The sequence below is a fragment of the Caloenas nicobarica genome, chromosome 1 (genome assembly GCF_036013445.1).
Source record: "Caloenas nicobarica isolate bCalNic1 chromosome 1, bCalNic1.hap1, whole genome shotgun sequence".
Lineage (NCBI taxonomy): Eukaryota > Metazoa > Chordata > Aves > Columbiformes > Columbidae > Caloenas > Caloenas nicobarica.
This window is the reverse complement of record NC_088245.1, coordinates 87,896,083-87,917,713: the sequence shown is the minus strand read 5'-3', so window position 1 is coordinate 87,917,713 and position 21,631 is coordinate 87,896,083. Positions and strand designations below refer to the sequence as shown.

At 37.3% G+C, this 21,631-nt stretch overlaps 1 protein-coding gene across 1 annotated transcript in view; it reads right to left on the bottom strand.

The window, feature by feature from the left end:
• The window catches only part of KPNA1 (karyopherin subunit alpha 1), a 58,897-nt gene that overhangs the window by 21,826 nt on the left and 15,440 nt on the right, over positions 1-21,631 (bottom strand). Inside the window, exons 4-11 of the mRNA XM_065645496.1 lie at positions 20,262-20,361; positions 19,618-19,712; positions 15,799-15,930; positions 7,030-7,118; positions 5,065-5,164; positions 4,344-4,507; positions 3,107-3,185; positions 20-145 (exon numbers count right to left, since the gene is read on the bottom strand). Of these exons, the coding sequence (XP_065501568.1) occupies positions 20-145; positions 3,107-3,185; positions 4,344-4,507; positions 5,065-5,164; positions 7,030-7,118; positions 15,799-15,930; positions 19,618-19,712; positions 20,262-20,361 (885 nt within the window). The remainder of the gene's footprint in view (positions 1-19; positions 146-3,106; positions 3,186-4,343; positions 4,508-5,064; positions 5,165-7,029; positions 7,119-15,798; positions 15,931-19,617; positions 19,713-20,261; positions 20,362-21,631) is intronic.

Genomic DNA, 21,631 nt, shown 5'->3' with positions numbered 1-21,631 from the left:
TCATAGCTGAAAAGGTTACCTGGATCTGGGCTCTGTTTCCAGCTGTTATATTAGATATTGTCCAGCACGCTTCCTTTTTGATAGATTCTTTCGGGCTGCTTAGCAAGTGCAGTAAACTCTGCAGGGCTGAACAATTCAGAATTACCTGAATACAAAAGAAATAAAAATAAACCACACCTTAGAGGAAAATTAGAATACAATGTATTAAAAAAAAAAAAATCTATAAAAAGCATATCCCACCAGAAGATATCAAAAAGAAAAAAAAAAAAACCAACACACCACAACCCACAAAAATCCACACACACCAAAAAAACCCCAAAACAAAACATAAAACTGCCAAACCAAAAACACGGAGCAAGAACCAAGAAATAAATGTTTGTATTTTATATGCAGGAAAGCTAATAAGCAACAGAACTGAGTAATTCAGACAAGAGATCACGCCTTCATTATGTTTTCAGTGCAACCTGAACACAAGAATATACTAAGCCCACTATAATGAAACAAAAATAAGATTACAGTATTTTCCTGTATTCTTTTTTTCTACATTTTTGTATACCTGGAAGCTCCAACTGCTTCTGCTTTCTGCATCAGCTGGCACAGTGGGGAAGACTGGTGCCAGTGTTCTGTCCAGTGACATTATGAATGGGCAAATGTTATTAAAAAACTGTTAAAAAATGCAACTGTACAGAGCAGAAAAGTTGCAGAAAATCTGCATTTACGAAATAAAGATTTTAAGTCCCTGAAGTAAAAGAGAAAATGCCCCAGAACAGGTATGTTACAAGATAGAATAATTATGTAGTGTTTGATAGCAAAGGGCTTTTTGACCCTCTGAAAGGGCATAACAAGATTCAATGACTGAAAAATAAAAAGAAATTTTTAAAAAAATTGTAACTTCTTACAAGTAAAAAAAAAAATAGAAGAGTCTACCAAGCAACGTGGTAGTTTTGCCTTGTGTGGCAAAAGCAGGCAGCTTAGAAACACAGTGTGATATAGAACTTTATGAGAATTTTTTAGGGTCTGTTCACAGAGGTCAAAAGAATGAGAGTGTGAAACTGAATCATGGTGATGACTTCTGATCTTGGAATCTGAATTCCCACACTCATCTCTTGCTCTGACTCCACACGTACTCCTAAAACCTTTCCATTCCAAAACTAAAATTTAAAAAAGCAAAGCTTATGGTTCAGGATTTTATCAGATATCTACTGGGACAAGAAAGATTTATTTTTTCCTCACACATAGTCTATGGTTTTGGCCATCCCCAAGCACTGGCAATTGTTAACCCCTAGAAATGAGAGATAAAGCAAAAGCAGCTTTGTGCTCTGAAGCTGTACAGAGAAGTTTTCAGGCAACTGTCTGGTATGTTGCTGACATACTCGGAAACATACCAACTGTCAAAGCTGGGCTCTTCCTTCTACCTCACACACTTGATTAAGGATTTTTATGTGAGTTCTGGACCCCTCTTTAGCATACAGTGCAATCTGCAGGCAGGACTATCAAACTATCCTACTTAAGCAGTTCTCTAGAATTTTAGGAATGCTTATGGTATGCTCCTCTTAAAAAAAATGTGTGCAACAAAAATGTTTCAACATTTTCTTGAATTGAAATCTAAGATTTATGCAGTATTTAACAACCTGCACTACATGCGATTTAGTGATCCCTTACGGTTTTATTTTCAATGAAACTATGAAATCACAAAACGCACCTCATTCTTATGACTGATCTGCAAAACAAAAGCTACTGAGAAAATACAAGAAAGCCTATGCAATTCAGCTAGAGAAAAAATACTGTAACAATCAGAAGACCATATTAACCTCCTCCAGCACTAATGACAATATATTCAGTGTCCTGCTGCTGCTGACTTACCTTTAACTCTAATCTCATTGTTACAAATCTCATTGTTACAGGACTACAGAATTCCAAATGTTATATTAATACAAACCAAAAAATAAGCATTGAAAGAAGCCTCAAGGTTAGGAACCTGGATTTTAACTTCAGTATAATTTACCTGGAAAAATTTAATGCTTTGATTGGGGAATCGTAAACTTTAAGCATCTACACCTCACACCTCTAACTGCTACACCACTGCCTCCTAGACATCCATTTCCCTGCCTTCACTGCACACACTTCCCTATTCACAGCAGCTACCACTTTCTGATTGCATTTCTGCCACCAGCTTTAGTAGAGTCAACAGCCCACCACAGTTTTTGAGCCTGTGATTTAAATCCAATCTGGTTGTGCATTTGTCAGACAGCTCTGTACCACGCAGCCATGCTTTTTAGTTTGCTAACTAGAGATGGAGGCCAAGAGACAGTAAAGTTTCAAAAGCAGTGGCCTACTCTGTGCTGTCCTTCCTCATATTACCAACTGAGCATCACAAAAGAGTGTCAGAATGCACAAAGTGGGAAAAATCTCCAACATAAGGTATATCAGCAGAAGCCCTTTACTGGAGCTTCTGTTCTATGTGTAAAGAGGGACTGCCACCAACAGGTAACACACGTATGCAAGGCACAGACTCTGTGCTCCCAGTTTTCAAACCGATGTGAGCTGCTGTCTCTTGCAAAACCTACCAATCAGCAGGATGACAACCTAGCACCTCTGAAGCATCAAGTTTCCTGGCTCCTTTAATTCCAATACAGTGGCAGAAGTCACTGCTTCCTACGAATGCTTCTCCAAGTATATGCCCAGACACAGTTACATACCATCCAAAAATCTAACCAGATACTCTTTTTTGTTATATTCATTATAGAGTATCAGCAGCATCAAATGTGACAAGCCTTTGATGGCCCTCCTATGACATACCATTCAGCATAAAATCCAGCCTAAGAGGCAGACTTGCTTTAAACAAACCAGAAAACAAACAAAACAATCACACCTTGAAGGGTACTACACAGCTACACACAAATCCCAGACATACCTATATAAGAATTACCGACAGTTCAGGACTGAACAGAAAAACCACGAAAACCACATGTTTTGAGGCAACTACTGTCATCAATCCTTTTACTTTCGAACTTCAAAAGGAACAAAAGGAGGTGCTTGTGAAGAGGTTACCACAACTAACAGAAAGCTGAACAGCAGTACAACATAGGAGAAAGTGAATCCATACCTGGGTCTGGATATCATCTCCTGTGACGATATTCCCAACAGCTCGTAAGGCAGGAGATACAACTTTGTAGTCGTTGTGCCTAAAATTACCAAAGACAGACCTAAGTCTTAACCATCCTGAAGCATTGCCATCTTTACATCCTCAAGGAAGGAACATCCATCAGTCAGGGGAAATCTTTCGTGCTAAATATGACTTAACTCTCCCTATCTCCATCAAAATACTCCAATCATAAACTAATAGTTACTCTTTCTAGGGTTTCTAATTATTTAGATCTTTAGGTATCATTCAGCAGCACAAAAATTTGAGATTAAAAGAATAAAAGTACTTCAGAGTATAGGCATACTTGGGAGGAAAAAAGAAATCAGCTTTAACAATGAAACACACTTAATGTAGCACGCACAAAGGCAGAGAATGAGACGGAAGCACAGACAAGCTGTGTTTAACTCAACCATGACCCTGCACAGCTGTTTGACCATCTTCTGTGCATTCCACTCCGATCATTGTTAAATCAGGCTTGGAATAGGAAGGGTGAAGAAAGCAATTATTTTCTCAAATGAAAACCTTTATAAAAAGTTACCTTAGGTAATACATTCTATTTGTTAATCCAGCATAAAATTTGCTTTAATCTTAAAAGCCTTAATAGTCTTTTTTATTTAAATCACTGAAAACCATTATTTCTTGTTCTTAGGTAACTAAATGCTCCAGGTCCTTCTCTTAGACCTGAAGAAATGGCTCAGAACAAGGCCAGTCTCTCTGACCCCAGTTCCCATAAGTACACTTTACTGACTGAAGTGTGCATGTACTCTTCTACTGTAAGGGTTTAGGAAATTCTTTACATTTCAAGTCCCTGGTACTGTAATTTCTAGTAAGCTTCACTATTTCTTACATTTCTACCTTTGATATCCTTCAGCAATTTCATTGGCAGGTAATCATAACTACCTCAATGGCACAGTGAAAATTCCAGTATATATTGTCGATTTTACAAAAATGCTGCTGCTAGGTGCTGGGGGGAAAAAAAGATCTCTTAAGAAATAGCAAAATTAGTACAAGGAAAATTCCATTGTTTCTGTTATTCGTGACAAATAAAAAAGACTAAACACAGGTAAAATTAAAACTCAAATCTTGCTTTTTGGAAATTATTATGTTTCAAGACATGTCTAATCAGACTTCCTATTGCTGGAACCTTGATTTTAGGGAAAAGAGCGGATAGTGCATTTGCTCAGAACATATTTCTTACATCAGCAATTCCACAAGTCTTCTGCAGACTCCTGCATCAATCACAGCCTGGATTTTATCATTGGGGCCATCAGACAAATAGGACAAAGCCCAGCAGGCATCAGCTAATACATCTGTATCATTGACAAAGAGCAGCCAGGAAAGCACACTAAGACAAGGTGAAACCTGCAAGACATTAAAAAGAGATACACACATTGTGAAAATAAAAGGGTTAGATGATCTATTAACATGTCAGTTAATTTTGTATGTGGCATTATAGTACTAGGCACTGGCACCTCAGGGTTCAATACTCAGAAGATTTCAGATGGAGGTAGCACTTCTGCGCAGAGCTGTAGCTACACAAATACGGAGGAGCCTGCCAGCAGAAAGGCACTATGAGAATTCTTCAGCCTCTACAGTACAATGTCTTACAACTTAAACTCATACTTGCCCACTAAGATGTGCTATACTTTGCACTACAGCAGCCAAGATGTTTTGTTCTGCTGTGGGATGGTCATCTCCAGCACAGTAACAAAAAGTTAGGAGGCAAAAATATAAAAACAGTGGTTGTGAACACTTGCCTAACGGACTAAATACATTCAAAAACATCATATGTAAGAAGCCCATACATTGTTTTGGATAAATTCTGAAATATTTCTGCTATTTAGTTTAAACTTCACAACCCTGATTTCTTATTTGGATACCATCACTTTGCAACGCATTTCCTTTCAAACCTTTCTTACCTTGGCAAAATCCGGAGGAGGATTCTTCCCTCTGCAGAGGTTGGATAGAGCCCATACAGCATTTCGAGTCATAGTGAGACGGTTCTGTTTTGAAAGCAATCTAAACCAAACAAAAGATTCCAGTCTTTGCTTTAAGTAAATAAATAAATAGAATCAAAGCCAGACAATGCTGTAGGGTCAACTGCATGAATCATTCGCATACACTCAGGCCTACATTTTTACTTATACCAGGTCAAAATATGCTAATTTTTTTCTGTGAAAACTACATCCCGAGAAAAAACACGCTTGGTGGCTGGATACTAACATACATGCTAGACACATGAATCCTAGTATTCCAACAAAAACAATAGCCATTACCCTAAAAGTATCTTCATTTAATTGCTTAGCTACTAACATGGCAGATGAACGTTCCAAAGGCGCAGGAACTGTGACAAAATTATTCTAAGTGGAAAGATGGGCAGGTAGTTCTGGAGAGTACCCTCTTCATGGAAATGCATTTTTATGTCAGTTGCCGACTATCAGCCCTACTTTTACATTTTTGTCTGTTAAGTTCACTAGTGAAGTGGAACAAAACCTACCCTCAGAAAACGCACATAAGGTTTAAGGTTTCCCCAACATTGAAGAGCTATGTATCTCACAGCAAGCACAGTTCACAGACTTCCTGTGCACACTGGCTCCAGTCCCAGCATGTGAGAGCCTTGCCCACTGAGTTCTTGTTAGGACTTGATCCTACAGACTACCCCAAAACAGTCTCCTTCTGCAGTTGTTAAGGGGTGGCATCCACACACCAGCTGTAGGGTTCAGCTTCTGCTCCGTAAGACACAGGAAGCCCAACAATGTGATGAACTGTAATACTGACATCTTCATGAGATCTGCACACCGAAACTGCTCTCTCACATTAGGACTGACCAAAGCTGCAGCAGCCACTGGTACACTGTGCGTCTCCTTCTCCTAGACCAATCCTAGCACTGACAAAGATGTCTGTGGAGTTGGTTAATTAAGACAAAAAATTGTGTAAAGCCTCTAAACAAGGCATTTTCCTGGCAGCTTAGAAATGACTAGACATAGTGCTCTTTGGCCTAGGAGGAATGTACTAAGGCAAAACCCAGTTTTTCCACAACTGTAACAGCTCAATTTCTTTTTCTCATAGCCATCCTACACTGTACCAATGTCTTTATGAAACACTGGAGAACTCCAGTGCTGCAAACAGAGTTTGCAAAGGACAGAGACTAAGTATTCCTAATTTAGACATTATAACACAATATGGTGTCGCTGTTTGAGCAATAATATGGTCCTTCAGCAGAGGACCATCAACATAATTAGTGGACTAGCAAAACAACACACAACTGGAGGGTTTGAGACCTGGATTTGTTCAGCCTTAGCAGGAGACTGTGTGAGAGGAGATATAACTGCTGCCTACAGCAGTTTAACAGGTGGATGCAGAAAAGAGGAAGGCAGATCCTTCTCAAAGGTGTGTAGTAACAGGACAAGAGGCAATTGTCACAAGGTAGAACACAGGAAATTCTGATTAGGTATCAGAACATTGTTTTTCACCATGCCACGGTCAAATACTACAACAGGTTGCCCCAGGTAGTTATGGAATCTACCTTTGACATTCCAAATTTGCCTGGTTAAGTAATTGAGCAATCTAATCTGATCTCACCTGCTATGAAGAAAGGGCTTGACTAGATGACCTCCAGAGGTGCCTTTCAACTTAAATTATTCTATAAGTCTATAATAAGCCCAGGCATCCGCCCACTCTGTAGAATAAAATAGTTTCAGCTTAGCTGTTCCTAAAATATGTTTCCATTTTAGCTCTATTACAAAAGCAGTTCTGGAGGCCCCATTAAAAACTCTAATTAGTCCACAATAAAAAAATCATTATTATTATTCAAGGCAAAAAACAAACTTCAGTCTTATCAGACACTCAAGCAAAATTCTGGAAAATATTTAAAACAGACTTACTGTAATAAAGGGGGCAGGATGTTACAGTCCAATACATAGTCTCTGCACATTGTGCTGTCTCCAGCAATGTTGCCAAGAGCCCATACTGCCTGCAATGAAAAGCAGAATTGTAATTGCTTTTATTGTCACAATTCAATCAGTTTAGTGTATGTATCAGAGTGGGAGATACTCTGTTCTCACTGTTAGATCCTGGACAACGTACAAAATGGGAATGCATTCTGGTTGAGTATTACATATATATACACCCAAGCTCATTATGAGATTTGGGAATATTTACACAGATCTAAGAGGAATATCAAAACAGTCAAAATGTATGTTTCCAAAGACCTGGCAGGCAGACATAACCTTGCTCTGTCCACAAGATAAGAGGCTTAGTAACACACTAATTCTACACTCCTCCTGATTCAGAGCTGGTTCAAGTCCAGATGTTCACGGTACAGGTCAAGCAAGTTTTTATCTACCCAAAAATCTTCGTGTAGAACAGCCCATATCAGTATTTCCTAAGAAGCCATAAAAGCATGCGTTGTTTACGCAGTCATATTAATGCGGACACCAACTAAGATGAAAACAAGAATCTATATGCAAGATAAACCGATATTCAGAATCAAAGAGTTCAGGTGGGCGTTGGCATATATTCTTTAAGAGAAAACTATACAAGACAGAACCAGTGTTGTCTATCAAGACATATGCATGACAAAATGCAAGGACAGATATTTTCCCCCTTGGACATTGGTACTACTGCTACCCTTAATTTTAAGAAGAAAAGATATAAAACACCAGAAGATAATTAAAGAAGTATGAAATCCATCTTCTGTAATATGATGAGAATAAATGATTTAATTGTTCTTCATTTATATGTTTGGGTCAAGTGGTCTTTTTGATATCACTGTCCACTAGTACGAGAGCTATAACTGGAAAAAATTAAAAATAAGTCTACATGAAGTATAAAAGCCATTTGATTAACTCCATGCGATTTACAGACAATATTTTGTCACACAAGAAATTGTATGAAACTCACATTTGCTATTTATTTCAAGGTAGCAGAGGGCTAAGTGTCACATCAAATAAACAGGCATACATGTTTATTTAGTAAGACCCATACAAAGTCTACACAACCATTGTAAATACTTCCAATACTGTACAGAGAGGATAAAAGCAATCCTTTTTATCATGGACAGCAGCTGCATGTCCTCCTCAAATTTCTCTTCAGTTGATGACTGTATTTATTTGCAGTGAAGTGCATTACAGTGCATAATTATTTCTCCAATTGAACACACATAAGTTCCCCACACAAAATAAACATTTTTCTCTCTGTATCTCTATTTGAAAGAAATTACCCATCTAAAGGAAAAAAAAAAAAAAAAGACAGAATAAGCCAAATTTGTTACCTAAAGGAAATTCTCAGATGATTTGAAATAAGCTCACTTATTCAACATCAATAGGATGTCAATTGATTTGTTGCGTTGGATTTCTACTGTAAGATGTTTTTAAAAGGTGGAAAAAAAGATGCTACTTTTTAAAAAACAGCCTCCAAAAATCTCCTCCAACCACTTGAGGCCTGAAAACACTAGTAAGTTTCTGCAAAATTAATACAGCTAAAACCAGATAACAAAATGTATATACAAAATGTAGATACAGGTGTCAGCTTGCTAGATACAAAATGAAAATAGTTCTCCTCTGTACCAGTATTACCAATAACACCATAGAGATCGATCAATCAGAAGTCCCTAAACTGCAAGTTGTTAAGAGATGAGGAGACTATTCTGGGGAAGGATTAGTTTGTTTTGTTCTCCTACTGTTTTCCAGTTTTCTACTGTCAGCCACAGGCAGAGACAGGGCACCAGGCTACACTGACCTTTGCTGTGAAAAAGCAAAGCCATTTACTATGCAATGTCCCCCCCTCAACTGATCTTCACAATAAAAACTTGTTTTTCATTCCTATTCTTATTATTTTACAATTGTTGTGACAATGTTTTATCGAAATAAAAGTATAATTTTAGGTCTGGAAGCCTCATGCACTCAAGACAGAGAAGGCAGCTACTGGAAATATTTCGTCTAAGAGACAGAACACATGCCACATCCTGCAAAATATAATTTGTGTTAGAACTGTAAGAAGCCACACTTGTTGCCCACTGCAACGCTTGGATAATATTTCTGCAGCAATAAGAAGCCTGAGGAATTAATCAAAGGTTTCAGCTAGTTCTAAACTTGTAGATCTTTTAAAAACATGTAAGGGGAAAAGTTAGAATTTGCAATTATTTCCTTTTATTGAACATGTGGGTAACTTTGTATGAAGATACAATCTTCTTGACTGGACACCCTTACACATGTTAAACCAGCCCTGGAAGCTGTATTTTGCTTGTCTGTGGACTTTGTTTCTGCCATTATAGTAATACCTATTTTTAGGGTTGACAACAGCGATAATCACTTAATCCAGGAATCCATTCTGACCCTGAATGACAGACTGGTTTTGCAACAGCAAATCTCACATCAAAAAGTCTGACCACAGAAGTCAAATAGCATCTCTATTGCTTTCCCCCTCTTGCTTTTTAAGGCAAGAGTAGTCTGGTATCACAGGACCAGTTAAGAGAGGATATTGTAAGAAATCCTTGTAATGCTAATGACTGACAATATACAAGATGCAGAGAAATTGAAATATCTTTAGAAAAATATGCACAGTTCTGTTTAACAAGGAAGATATCTTTCCTTAAGGAATTATTTCAGCTCTTCAGATAAGTGAGGAACATAAGTCAATCTCATTTAAACTCTTCTTGTCAGACACTGTTGTATATACAAAGCTTCATCATGACCCCCACAGAGGACATATGAACAATAATAAGTCTCTTCGGGGTTTTTCTGAATAATGTTCAATTACTTCCATTGCTTCTTTTGTTTTGTGCACTTCTTAAGATGCAAATGGCTTGCCTGCCATAACGTTTTGGCTCCACTCTACATATCCCAAATGTTTTTATCTTCTTTTCTGTATAGTTGCAAAGGTAAAAGGATATTTAATTCCAGTAAATTTCAGAGTTCGTTAAATTTTAAAAAAAAAAATTACTCTAAAAAATAATAATAATTTTAAAAAACCAGTACTTTCCAGCATCCCCATCCAGAGCTGAAGATGAAAAGAACCTGTAATTTTAAGATTTGTAGTCTGACTTTTTAACCAGCATCTTAGGTAGCACAGTTGTGTGTAAACTGAAAATGCCAATCCTGCCTTGTCAATTGACAGCATCCATTTTCATAGGCTGCTATAAATTTCCAGTTACTGCTAAGAGTGGAGTAGGGATTGTTGCAGGTTTCCAGTTTATTTTACTCATTATTAAACTGCAGTGCTTTTTACTGCAGTACTGAACAACTTCAGTAGTCAATAACAAGAAAGCGCAAGTTTTGTGGAGTACTATTGAGCTGTATGGTGCCTTCTGTGAATAATCCATGTGCTTTCTGACAACCCTCCACTTTCCCCTGGATTCTGATGGCTCTCAGTCATTACTTCATTAGACCTTTGGATATTTAAAGCAAGTGCTAAACCAACCACCAACAGTGTGTAAAGTCTGTGCCTCCTGGTGGAGAAGAAATACTAGGAAGTGAGAATCAACACTTTCTCTACTTTTGGCCACTGACTTGGGAAATGGATCTAATGCTGGGATGGACACTGTGAAGATCAGCTTGCATGCAAACATGACTGGATTAGCAGGCACAAGGAAGGATACCAGGAGGCCAGATTCCTAGCAGATGACTTCTACTAAGTCCCAATAAAGAAAATATCTTTCTTTCAGTGGCTGGTGTGATCATAGTTTCTTACTCTTCACATCTCACCCACCCAAACAGAGAAAGTAGCTCACACTCATGCCTCAACTGGCTTTCCTGATTTTGATTACTAAAACCTAGCTAGTAGGACAGCTGATATAAAAGCCAAACAGAACTTAGACACCAGACTCAGAGGTCACTGCAGCCAAACAAATGATGGTTACCAAAAGGAACATCAATACAACTAGAAACAGAAAAATACTGAGGGAGAAACAAGGTGGTTGCTTTAGCCGAAAATACAAACGTTCCCAAAGGGGAACAGGGCAGCCGTGGATGCTCCTGCCACCGGCTGTCCAGCAGAGCACAAAGACACACATCTGTCACTGTGAGACAATCTGATTCATCTCAGACAGGGACCATAAACCTTTGCATGTTTTTTGAAGGAAATTCAATGTTCACCAAGGAAACCCAAGTTGACATCTGGGTTTTAAATACCTCAGCAAGGGCACTCAAGGAAAGAACTGCAGCTGAGACACTGCTGAAGCTAGATCAACCTTAAGCACATCTAAAGGGCTTTGATGGAATCCTTCAATAGAAATTATTTCAGGCTGGCAAATCTAAATTCCAGAAGTTTTGGGGAAGAAAAAATTGTGATAAGTGGAAGAAGGCTAAGACAAACAGTACACCAAGAAGAGAAACAGGGTGGAGGGAGGGAGATGTAACCAAAGTGTTTTTTGTAAAAAATGAAAACATAGCTTCTGTCATAAACTCAGTTTCTTTAGTGGGAAAAATGGATGCCAAATGGTTTGGCCACTGATCACAGTGAACATCTGAGAAAGACTGATACACAATGCAAACAGTGAAAGAGAAGAGCTAAAGGATGGCAGGGTAATTAAATGTCAGCCTGCGTAGCTTAATGGGAAATGGATCTTGTAAAAAGACAAAAGATGCCATTTCATTAAAATACATGTTGTTAAATATACATAGTTATAAAGATCCCCTCACACAGATTTCTATATAAAGCCATTGATCTAGAATCACACTAGACTCAGGAACTAACATATGCAAAAGGAACAGTGCAACACATTAGATTAAAACTGGCTTATAAATATGAAAAATAACCTTTGGGAAAATCATGAACAGATAAAGTAAACTGGTATCTGTTCCTAAGCAACTGCTCAGGGAAGTATGAAATAAAAGATAAATTAAATGGTGCAAGTCTGTAAGACTTACTGTAAGACAAAAACAGTGGATAATGATTAGCCAGTAAGCCAAAGTAAAATAATATTTAATACGACTTTTTATTTTTTAGTTTATGCTATGATATATGTTCAAAATTGTATTACCACTTACATTTCCTTCTACAGAATTACTATCCCACCTAGCACAACAAATGGATTACTAAACACAGCCTTCAACATTTATTTTCCCATTCATCCTTTACTATATATTTGTAGGGCTAGCTTTTGGCCTATCTGCCCTGAACATGCAGTTATGTTTTCCATATTTTCCTGTATTTTTGTAATTTGCTGTAAAGGTAGTAACAGTTGCTTGCAAATAGTAATCTTCGAAGTAGTACTGTGAGAGAAGATAAGAATCATCATTTTGCAGGGGAGAAAACTATGGCCAAATATCTTCCAGTTTCAGAAATCCAGCTTGAGAAGTCCAGGACCAGATCTGCTCAAAACACACACTTAACTGCTAAAGTCACTTGCAAAAGTCCCGAGTTGTCCTCAACTACAAAACGAAATGCAAATATTTCACACTGAGCATTCAAAAAACACAGAACTAGTATCTACTTACTGAAAACTGATATAAGCGTACTGTCCAGCATGGGACACTAATTGGTAGATATATTTACCTCAGAAACCTGCAATTGCCTTAATCATACAAATCTCTTTCCTTTTCTCCTTCATTCACCACAATGTGTTCCAACTTTAACAAACAGGGCCACAGTTCGACAAATAAAAGCCTCGTTCACAACCCGCTGATTTGTTACCAAGCCAACCATCTGTAAATATACTAAACGAGACGAGTCATCTGGAAAAATACTATGCAACTGTGTACTAATGCTATCCTGTAACGCAAAAGTACAATAGCTAACATTTAAGTGCTTAATGCTTCTAATTTTTGTTTTAGTAGATATAATGGTGAAGTGTTTGGGGTTATTAAAAGCTGATGGAAAAAACAATTTCTTTCACGTTGGCCTGCCTTAAACTCAAAGTCAGCTGGGCACAGGGCTGCAACCTCTAGACCTGCAGCACAGAAACCCACCATGAAAAGGTGTAGGTAACACTTCACAGTGGTACATTTTCCTTCTTTAGCACAACTTACTACAGAGCAATTTGTAAGTGGTATTTAAAGACTTACTGGTAACAGAGAGATCACGGATTCAGCACCTCAATTACACAGAAAAATATTTTCCACTAATTATAACCCACTCTGCCTGCCTGCTATCTGAACTTAAACATGTCAGCAGTTTATTAGGAGGCAGAGGGAGGAGACAGATAAACTACTTAACTGTGGCCCTTCTGTTAATTCACACATCTTAATGCTGAAGGCTGCACAACTCATTGTAAACAGGTTTGCTATTCCCACCTGCTCTCTGAACATCAGCAGAGATGACAACAACCTAATAAAAAAAAAAATTAGCTCTTGCACAGAAGATCATTAGGAGCAAAAAATGGAGCAGCCCTCACCACACTCAAAGCACAAACCATTCTGCAGGAACAGCACTGTACAAGTGATGGCTGAATTTGGAAACTAATGCCATCAGTTTCAACGCCAAGTCTGGATGGATTTTCACATGGGCAGAACACAGCATTTATCTGTCATTTTGGCAAGATGCCTATTACATTTCTAGAAAGCTAAAAAAAATAGACAAAACCTCTCACTTATTTCCTTTAATATCATTTACTCAAGCACCTGAATTAAATTTCTCTGAAAAAAACCTTTTCCAAAATAATTCAGCCTGAGACAGACCGTTGAAAATGGAAAGTTGCAGAGTGGAAGAACTAGAAAGCCAAAAGCAACTGAGAAAAAAAAAAACCTGTCTTTCTGGTGGAAAATGTTAGGCAACCTTAAGTACAGATGGTACATTCTGAGCCAGCTAAAAGAGAGAAAGGCAAGTTACACAAAGCAATCCAATGCTCATGAGTGGGGTCTTCTCCAATCATGCATCTCAATACAGCCAAATGCAAGGTCAGACATCTAGGAACAGAGAACAGAGGTCGCACTTACAGGATGGAGAACTGAACCCTGGTAGTCAGTGATTCTGAAAAGAATAACGGATCATACTGGATGATCGGCTTAACCTGAGCTTGCAGCCAGCTTCTGTGGCAAAGAGTCTGCAAAGACGTCTTGGATATTTACACATCAAACTATCAAGTAGAAATGAAAATGAGGTACATCCTCCGAAAACAGCATTGCTAGAAGAGTGCTACTGGAATATCCAATGCTTGTAATTTCACCACCACAAAAAGATATGGAACCAAGAAATGTTCAGACAAGGGTCACCAAAAAACAAACCAACCACCACAGAAATACCTTCATAATAAGAATTCAGAGCTTAATTTCATGTGCTCAAGAAAAGCTTAAGCTATGGTCTGTAAACAGCTATAGGAAAAACCAGACAGCTTACTAATTGAGTAGAAAATGAAACAAAAGCAAATACCTGGACCCAAAGCTAGACAAATTTGTACAGTAAAAGTACATATTTTCAAGTTAGGATTAATATTAAGTAAAAATCTATTTGTTAATATGAATAATATTTCAACATCCTAAGTCTTGCTTTGAAGACTATATGTCTGAAATACATCCTTATTCAAACACAAGTTACGGACCTCATGTGGAAATTACCAAGTCAAATGTTTGGTCTGTGCTTTACACTGATCCCTTTGGGCCTTATTCATCTACTCTGTAAGGAACATAGAGCACAAACTATAATTTCCTCTGTAGAGAACAAACTATAATTTCCACTCATGCTTTACCTTCAAGAGCAACAAGCATGAACTTTCCACCTCTAAAGTAATGGTTTTTTAAACAAGGTGTCTTGAATGTCTCAATATACAGAAAAATATTAAACCATTAGAGATCAAAATGCATTACCCCATTGGCTGTGGTTAAATCTATCATCTCCAGAAAAAAGAAATATACAATACTTGCTTAGACATCTTAACAGATAATAGGTATGTTAGGAAATAGACTGCCTTAGCTCACCGAATTATTGGGTATACCATTTCTTATAGAACTTGTTTAGAAACTGCTTACATAGAATTCACTTAGCATAAGTAAATTGGCTTAGCATAACTTCTGCAAGCTGTGAACCTTTGAACTTTCTGCTTCCTTAACTAGAAAAGGCCTCAGAGTCTTCAAGCTAGAAGATAAGAAGAGCTGCGTTCCTGGAGGTCAGTAAAGGAACAGAACAGTGTCTAACAGAAGAATGTTTTGGCTGTTACAAAGAACTTATTTTCTCCAGCTGCAGGTGCAAAATAGCAGCTGAAGGTCAGAACTTTGACTGACAGCCTGCCTGACAAAAACAAAGAGATCCAATGAAGAACAGGGAGACCCCAGACTCTAATTTTGCAGTTGACCCAGAGTGATGCACAAGGGGTGGTGGCTTGGATTGTGGGGGTGTAATTGTCCAAGTTTCTTTCTGTTGAGGATCCCTCTTCAGGAAGAACCCAGCTCAAGCTGCTCTACACTGTACCTTGCAAATAACTTATTTATTCTAGAAGAATTCCTGGAATCTATACCTGAGTCTCTGCTATGGGAAACTTAGGGAAAATAAAATTCCATAACAGCTAGAAAGGGACTGTTGTACAAAACTTTCAAACACTACAGTTCCTCTAAAGGCTTTCTTTACATGATAGCCTTATTCCTTTCTGGGGAAGGCAAAAATAAACACAGAAAACCAAAACAAACCAAGGCAAACAGAGAAAACAAAGAAAACCCCAAACCAACACAACCCCACAAACCACCACACACATAAAAAACCTCAACACCATTCTCAATATTTACCTGTTCCTGTACATCTTCAAACTCCGAACTAAGCAGCTCTATGAAGATGGGGACAGCTCCTGCTTGGATCACTATTCGAGTTTGAAGGGAATTTCCCGAGGCAATATTTGTCAGCACCCATGCAGCTTCAAACTGGAAAACAGAATACAAATGAAAGTTTACTATAAGCCTTCTGTGCCACATCAAAACCAAAGACCAAATATCTTTTCAATACAAAAAGAACTGCCGTAGGGAAAGCATGAGACAATTTGCAAAGTGAGAATCAGAGTTAAGAGTTATCAATACCACTTGAAAACAAAAACTGCAGAAGTTCCTTATGAGAATAAGATCAGGTTTGCTTTCGTGGGTTTGTTTGTTTGTTTGTTTTCTATGGAATTATATACCTTGGGTCTGTTCTACTGCCTTTTGTGACTGGCTAAGAAACTATACACAAAAGATGGGCCTTCCCATAAGACATCCGACACCTCCATTCACTGACTCAGCAATGATATTCCTGAAGATGCACAAATAAAAACACTATCAACATTGATTGACAAAACTTGGTGGACATAAAGCAAATAAAAGGCTTTAAAAAAAAGGAAACAACAAAAGTATACAGGAATGGAGATTTAAAAAAAAAAAACACACCCACAACACTTTGTGATCACATTCTGGTAGAATTCTGCAACTACAGCAAAGTACTTCTCTCCAACTTTGGTGATCAGTACCACTGCCAAGAGTTATTAGTGTGATGTTTTTATTCAAGACCTGAAGCAAAACTGAGATCCTGATCAACACTGTACCTTTTGATTTAACTTTTTTTGTAATTTAATTTTATTTTAATCTCAACTTGCAAAAGTGTTGATTTTTTTTAGCTGAACTGCAAATTTTAACACTACCTGATACAGACCTCATAAAACTTTACCTGGTAGATTTCTGCATGCTTGTTAGTCCAAAAATTATTACACTACACTAGCAAATTTAAATCCTATCAGATACATCCAGAATCTAGAGAATTAAAAGACAGCTAAAAGTTGAATGAAAAGGCAAAAAAACCAACAAACAAAAATGTAAAGTTGTGTGCCATAAATGACTGATTTTGACATTACTAATGATTTTTATTAAAGCGATGCTGATCCAGCAGTATTGCAGTGAAAATCCCGATACACCTTCCAAAACTAGCTATCTCTGTAGAGCAGCACAGAATTATATTTAGGATTTAATCATAAAAGCAACTCCTGCTACAGAGACACAAAGAATCCTGAAATGGGCCTGAAATAATAACTCAACAATTAAGCCCAGGCTTGTAATGCTTTAATTTTTAAGTGCTACTATTAAGACTTCAGTTTTAAAAATACAATAAATCCTGCCCTCCTGACCAACTAAAAGAGAAACTATCGTCTGGTAAGATGTGATGAGAATAAACGATTCCAAAACACATCATTGTAATACACAAAGAGTATGGGCTGCATTAAAGCAGAAACACACCATGTCAAAACTGCACGACTCATCATTAATGAACTACAAGCAAAAGGTTCAGGGTAATGCTTAAGGTCAACATGAAATGTACTTGCTTTCCTGTAATTTTACTTTTCTCTGAAGCTAGTATCCATTGTTTTGTGATACGGTGTAATAGAATTATTAATCATCTTTCAACCACAGAGGTTTCTAACTTGCCTTTTAGAACTTGCCTGAGAAGAAACACTATTTATAAACAGACTAATCAAATTTAAAACCAAATAGCAGGTACTACTTCTCACTCAAATGTTTACTTCAACTATTTATAAAGTAAGTTTTGTTTATGAGCTAATCGTAAAATCTCCCGATCCTTTGTGCAACAAAGGTCTGTGAAACTGAACTCTTCCCAACATCTAACTATAATCAAGGCTGAATTAGATTACACCTTTGTGAGAGCACCACTTAACGTTTTAGACCGTGTAAGTTACAGAAAGGTTAACTGAGTGACAGTTTCTCCTCCTCTCCACTGCAGACATCTGATGCTCCAGGATGTATAAACTAAGGAACAGCCACATGCAAACGACAAAGCATAGAAAAACAAAATACTTTATGATAATTAAAGTTAATTAACAGGAAGAAAACCTCATCCAAGGGATGGTCTTGGTATTTGTTTAGTATTGTTCTTTCTCTCTCCCCATTAAAGAAAGATTTTGAACATGGGACAAAGTTTCATGTATGGTTTAAATGATCATGGAGAAAAGAGGAACTTTTGTAAGTCTTGAAATCGCTGAGAAAAAAACTGCACAGAGGAATTCCAGACAAATTAGGCCTTCCTATCACTGATAATAGAAGTCCAGTTTTTACTGAATATTCCATTGAAATAAAACAGAGCATAAAATCACATAAAGCTCCAAGTACACTAACATGGACGAGATTCCACATTCAATCCACCATACAAGCAGCTATAGTATCTGGAAAAAAAAAAAATACTTGTGTTTCCTGAATGAGTTGAAAATCCTTTCCTCCTACAGGTAGGCTAGAGCCAGGAATGCCTAGAATGGGAAGTCCAAAATCTGCCTGCAGACCCTCAACTGCCAAGCAGCCAGACAGATTTGGCAAAATGAAGGAAAATTAATCAATTGAAATGGAATATCAAGAGCAATGTACCTGGGTTTATATTTTCAATGCTTTGTTACAAACTCTTTAGGACAAGTTTGTAATTTTCAACTTTGTTTTTTGCTCTTTCCATGTAAAAATCAATACAATACACGTTATACCAGTAAGGCAATGAGAATTTGCTTGAGTCTATGATTGCCTTTGAAGTTTATTAAACCAAAGATTTATCTGCACCCTTCTTTCCCCTTCCTATTCAAATATGTCCTTAAAATATTACGAGCTTGTTTCCCTTTATCTGCCTGTCTTAGCTCTCCTGCTAGAGGCCCTATAAGTTTAAAAGACATTCTATTTTTTTAATATCAAGTTACTCTAAAACTTTCCACAGGAGCTGCAAACCAATAAACTGGCTTAAAACTGATACATACTCCTAGTTACTGTCCACAGACTCCTTAAAAGTAGCTAACGGACCTTTGGAATTCTGTGGGTATCAATTTTAAAAGTAATTCCTATAAACGATACCTTTTCTCTAATGTGTAAGAAAAAAGTATCTATTTTTTGCATATCTCCACTCATCAAGATTTGAATTTCATATGGCATTAACAAACTTGTTGCCTTATGCATTTGAAAGAACACTGATTATAACCTATATATTTTGTTTGATGGTTATCTGTTAACGTTTTTTTTTTATTTTACTAGACGATGCATTTTCTTCCATTTTCTGCTAGCCTAGAAGAACTCTGACCAGAAAAAAAAACAACTGGAAATGAAACAAAGCTCCAAGAAGTAAATCCAAGACAAATTAACCTCCACTGTAGCAGACACAATTTAGTTTTTCAAACCAAAGCAAGTAAGTTCCAAGTGCATTATAATTCTAATTCTAAACTTTTAAAAATCTAATTAAAAAAATCTAAGTCATAATTCTAAAGACTTCAAGCTGTCTCAAATTAGTACCCAAAAATCACTTTAGCTTAATAGCTTTTCATCTGTTGAGGTCCACATTTCAAACTCCGTTTTTGTTACATGAGAAAAATCAGTGTAAAGACCTCATCCCAGCCATCACACAATACAACTCAGAGGTCTCTCTTTTCTGTCCCCATCAGAGATCTTGCTAGAAACCCTGAAGGCAAAACAGCTTTTTTATACTAGTAAAGAAAAAGAGAGGAAAAACAGATAATTAAGCAAACCACTGATTTTTTTTCTACCTAATCTGCACCACCAAATGCCCTCATAATATAGGAAGATAAATATATTTTTATATTCGTATACCTGTAATGTACAGTTTTCTTTCCTCTTGAGGAACTCCACAAACCTGGCCACCACTCCTGGCGTGCTTATGACTTCATCTATTGGGGGATTTGGTTCTATTTAAAATAAAAAGGAAAGTTAGATACATACATTTCTTTGTAAGGAAGGTCTCAAATTACCGCATCAAAATAATATCCAATGAGATACCAACTCCTCTTTTCCGAGACTGTGTTCTTTTTCTACAATATGGCTTTGCCTTTACTATCTGTCACCGTAAGACAACTCCCTCTTGAATTCTGAGGTACTGAGGTAACATGATTCAACATACTAACGCACTCAGTAGTTTAGGCAGACCAACTTCACAGTGGCAGTTCTGCGAAGTCACTCTGGCGTGCACATGTGCAGAGCTCAACTTCAGTACATCAGTATATTTGAACCACAGAGACACTGCCTACAATATTTGAACTTACATTACAGAGCGGACAACGCATCTGCATTACAAATTTCAAGCACAGAAGTGACTATTACACACATCCAGCTGACATTTTGCAAAACAGAGCTTCATCCAGATATTTCTGTATGAAACTCAATCTTTATTACTATCAAAGTAAAAATGTATGCCAGGGACACTTCCAGATTTTTCTCCAGATAACTTCAGCTCTTACCTTTAGAAAGAAGCTTTCGGAATTTCTGAGTGGCTGAAAGCTGCTGTTCTGGACTATTGGAGAAAATCATCTCAATCATATCAGAGGTGATGACAGCACTCTAGGATTCAGGTGGGGGAGACAGAATAAGATTGATAGAGAGCAAGAGGGAAAAGAAAACCTGGGGTTAGTGGTAAAAAGGATGCAACGCCTGCTAAACTGGTATCAATTTTATCCCTTATTGAGCAAAAAACCTGAATGAGACCAGTATGGATTAAAAAAATAAGTCACCATACATATACATCTACATATGCAACATGATTCTTAAGTGTAGACTTTCTTCTCTGGAAGCCAAAATTCAGATTTTACTTAAACTATGGCGTGAAATTTACTCTTCAGAACCTCTCACTGGTATTCTCTCTCCTTTTTTTCTACCTCCCTTCAAAAATAAAGGTAAAATTGTCAGCTTAAACAAAAGGTAGTTGAAATTGGAATGGCTGTTATGCAAGAACACCACTTTGATTATGCTACTGTTTAGATTTCTGCAACGTGTACATTTTGAGTCACTCTCTTACACCAAAATGTGCAGGACCTGTCATTTTTAGAAGAGTTGACAAACTAATACTTGTCATTATAAACAAAGTATTACATTTTCTGTAATATTGACGGTTTCCACTAATACAGCTAAATTAAATCAGCAACATTTCTTACGCCAGGTAAAATCTGACATTTTCTTCATCACACATGTAAATCCATGTAAGGAAGCATAAGGAAAATCAGATTTTTTTCTTACACTTCTTCTGATCTAAATCCTTAGATAGATCTGATCCAAACCCTTAGATAGACAGGGAGACAGATGACAATGCTGAAAATACTGAAGCTTTGTCTGTAACAGCTAACAGCTCCATCTGAAAATAATGATATCTAAAACAGTAAACTGTATAATGGTAGTACCTATCTCAACTAGATAGGCTCCTTGCCTTACTTTTTAACCATTCAGTCACTCCATGTAAGCTTCCACACAAATTATTAAATGGGATTTACAACTTGTCTGATGTTTCAAGACTGTTTTGAAGAGTAAAACAATATATTCGATTAGTGATTTACCATATTGTTTATAGGCATTTCCCTGTTTCTCAATAATTTTCAAGGCAGGTATAACCACCAAGACAAACTCAGCCCAGCCTGACTTCTATGAAAACATCATTTTCATACTCTTTAATACAGACACAAGTGTGAAGATCAGTGGTCAGACTTTCAGTGAAGACTGCATTTTCCTTCATCCTCTCTGTTACAGCCTGAATCCCTGACCATCTTTCTTTCCGGCACAAGGACTGTGGTAAATAAACAAGGAGAAAGAAGAAAAGCTTAATTTCCACTAAAAGGCTTGG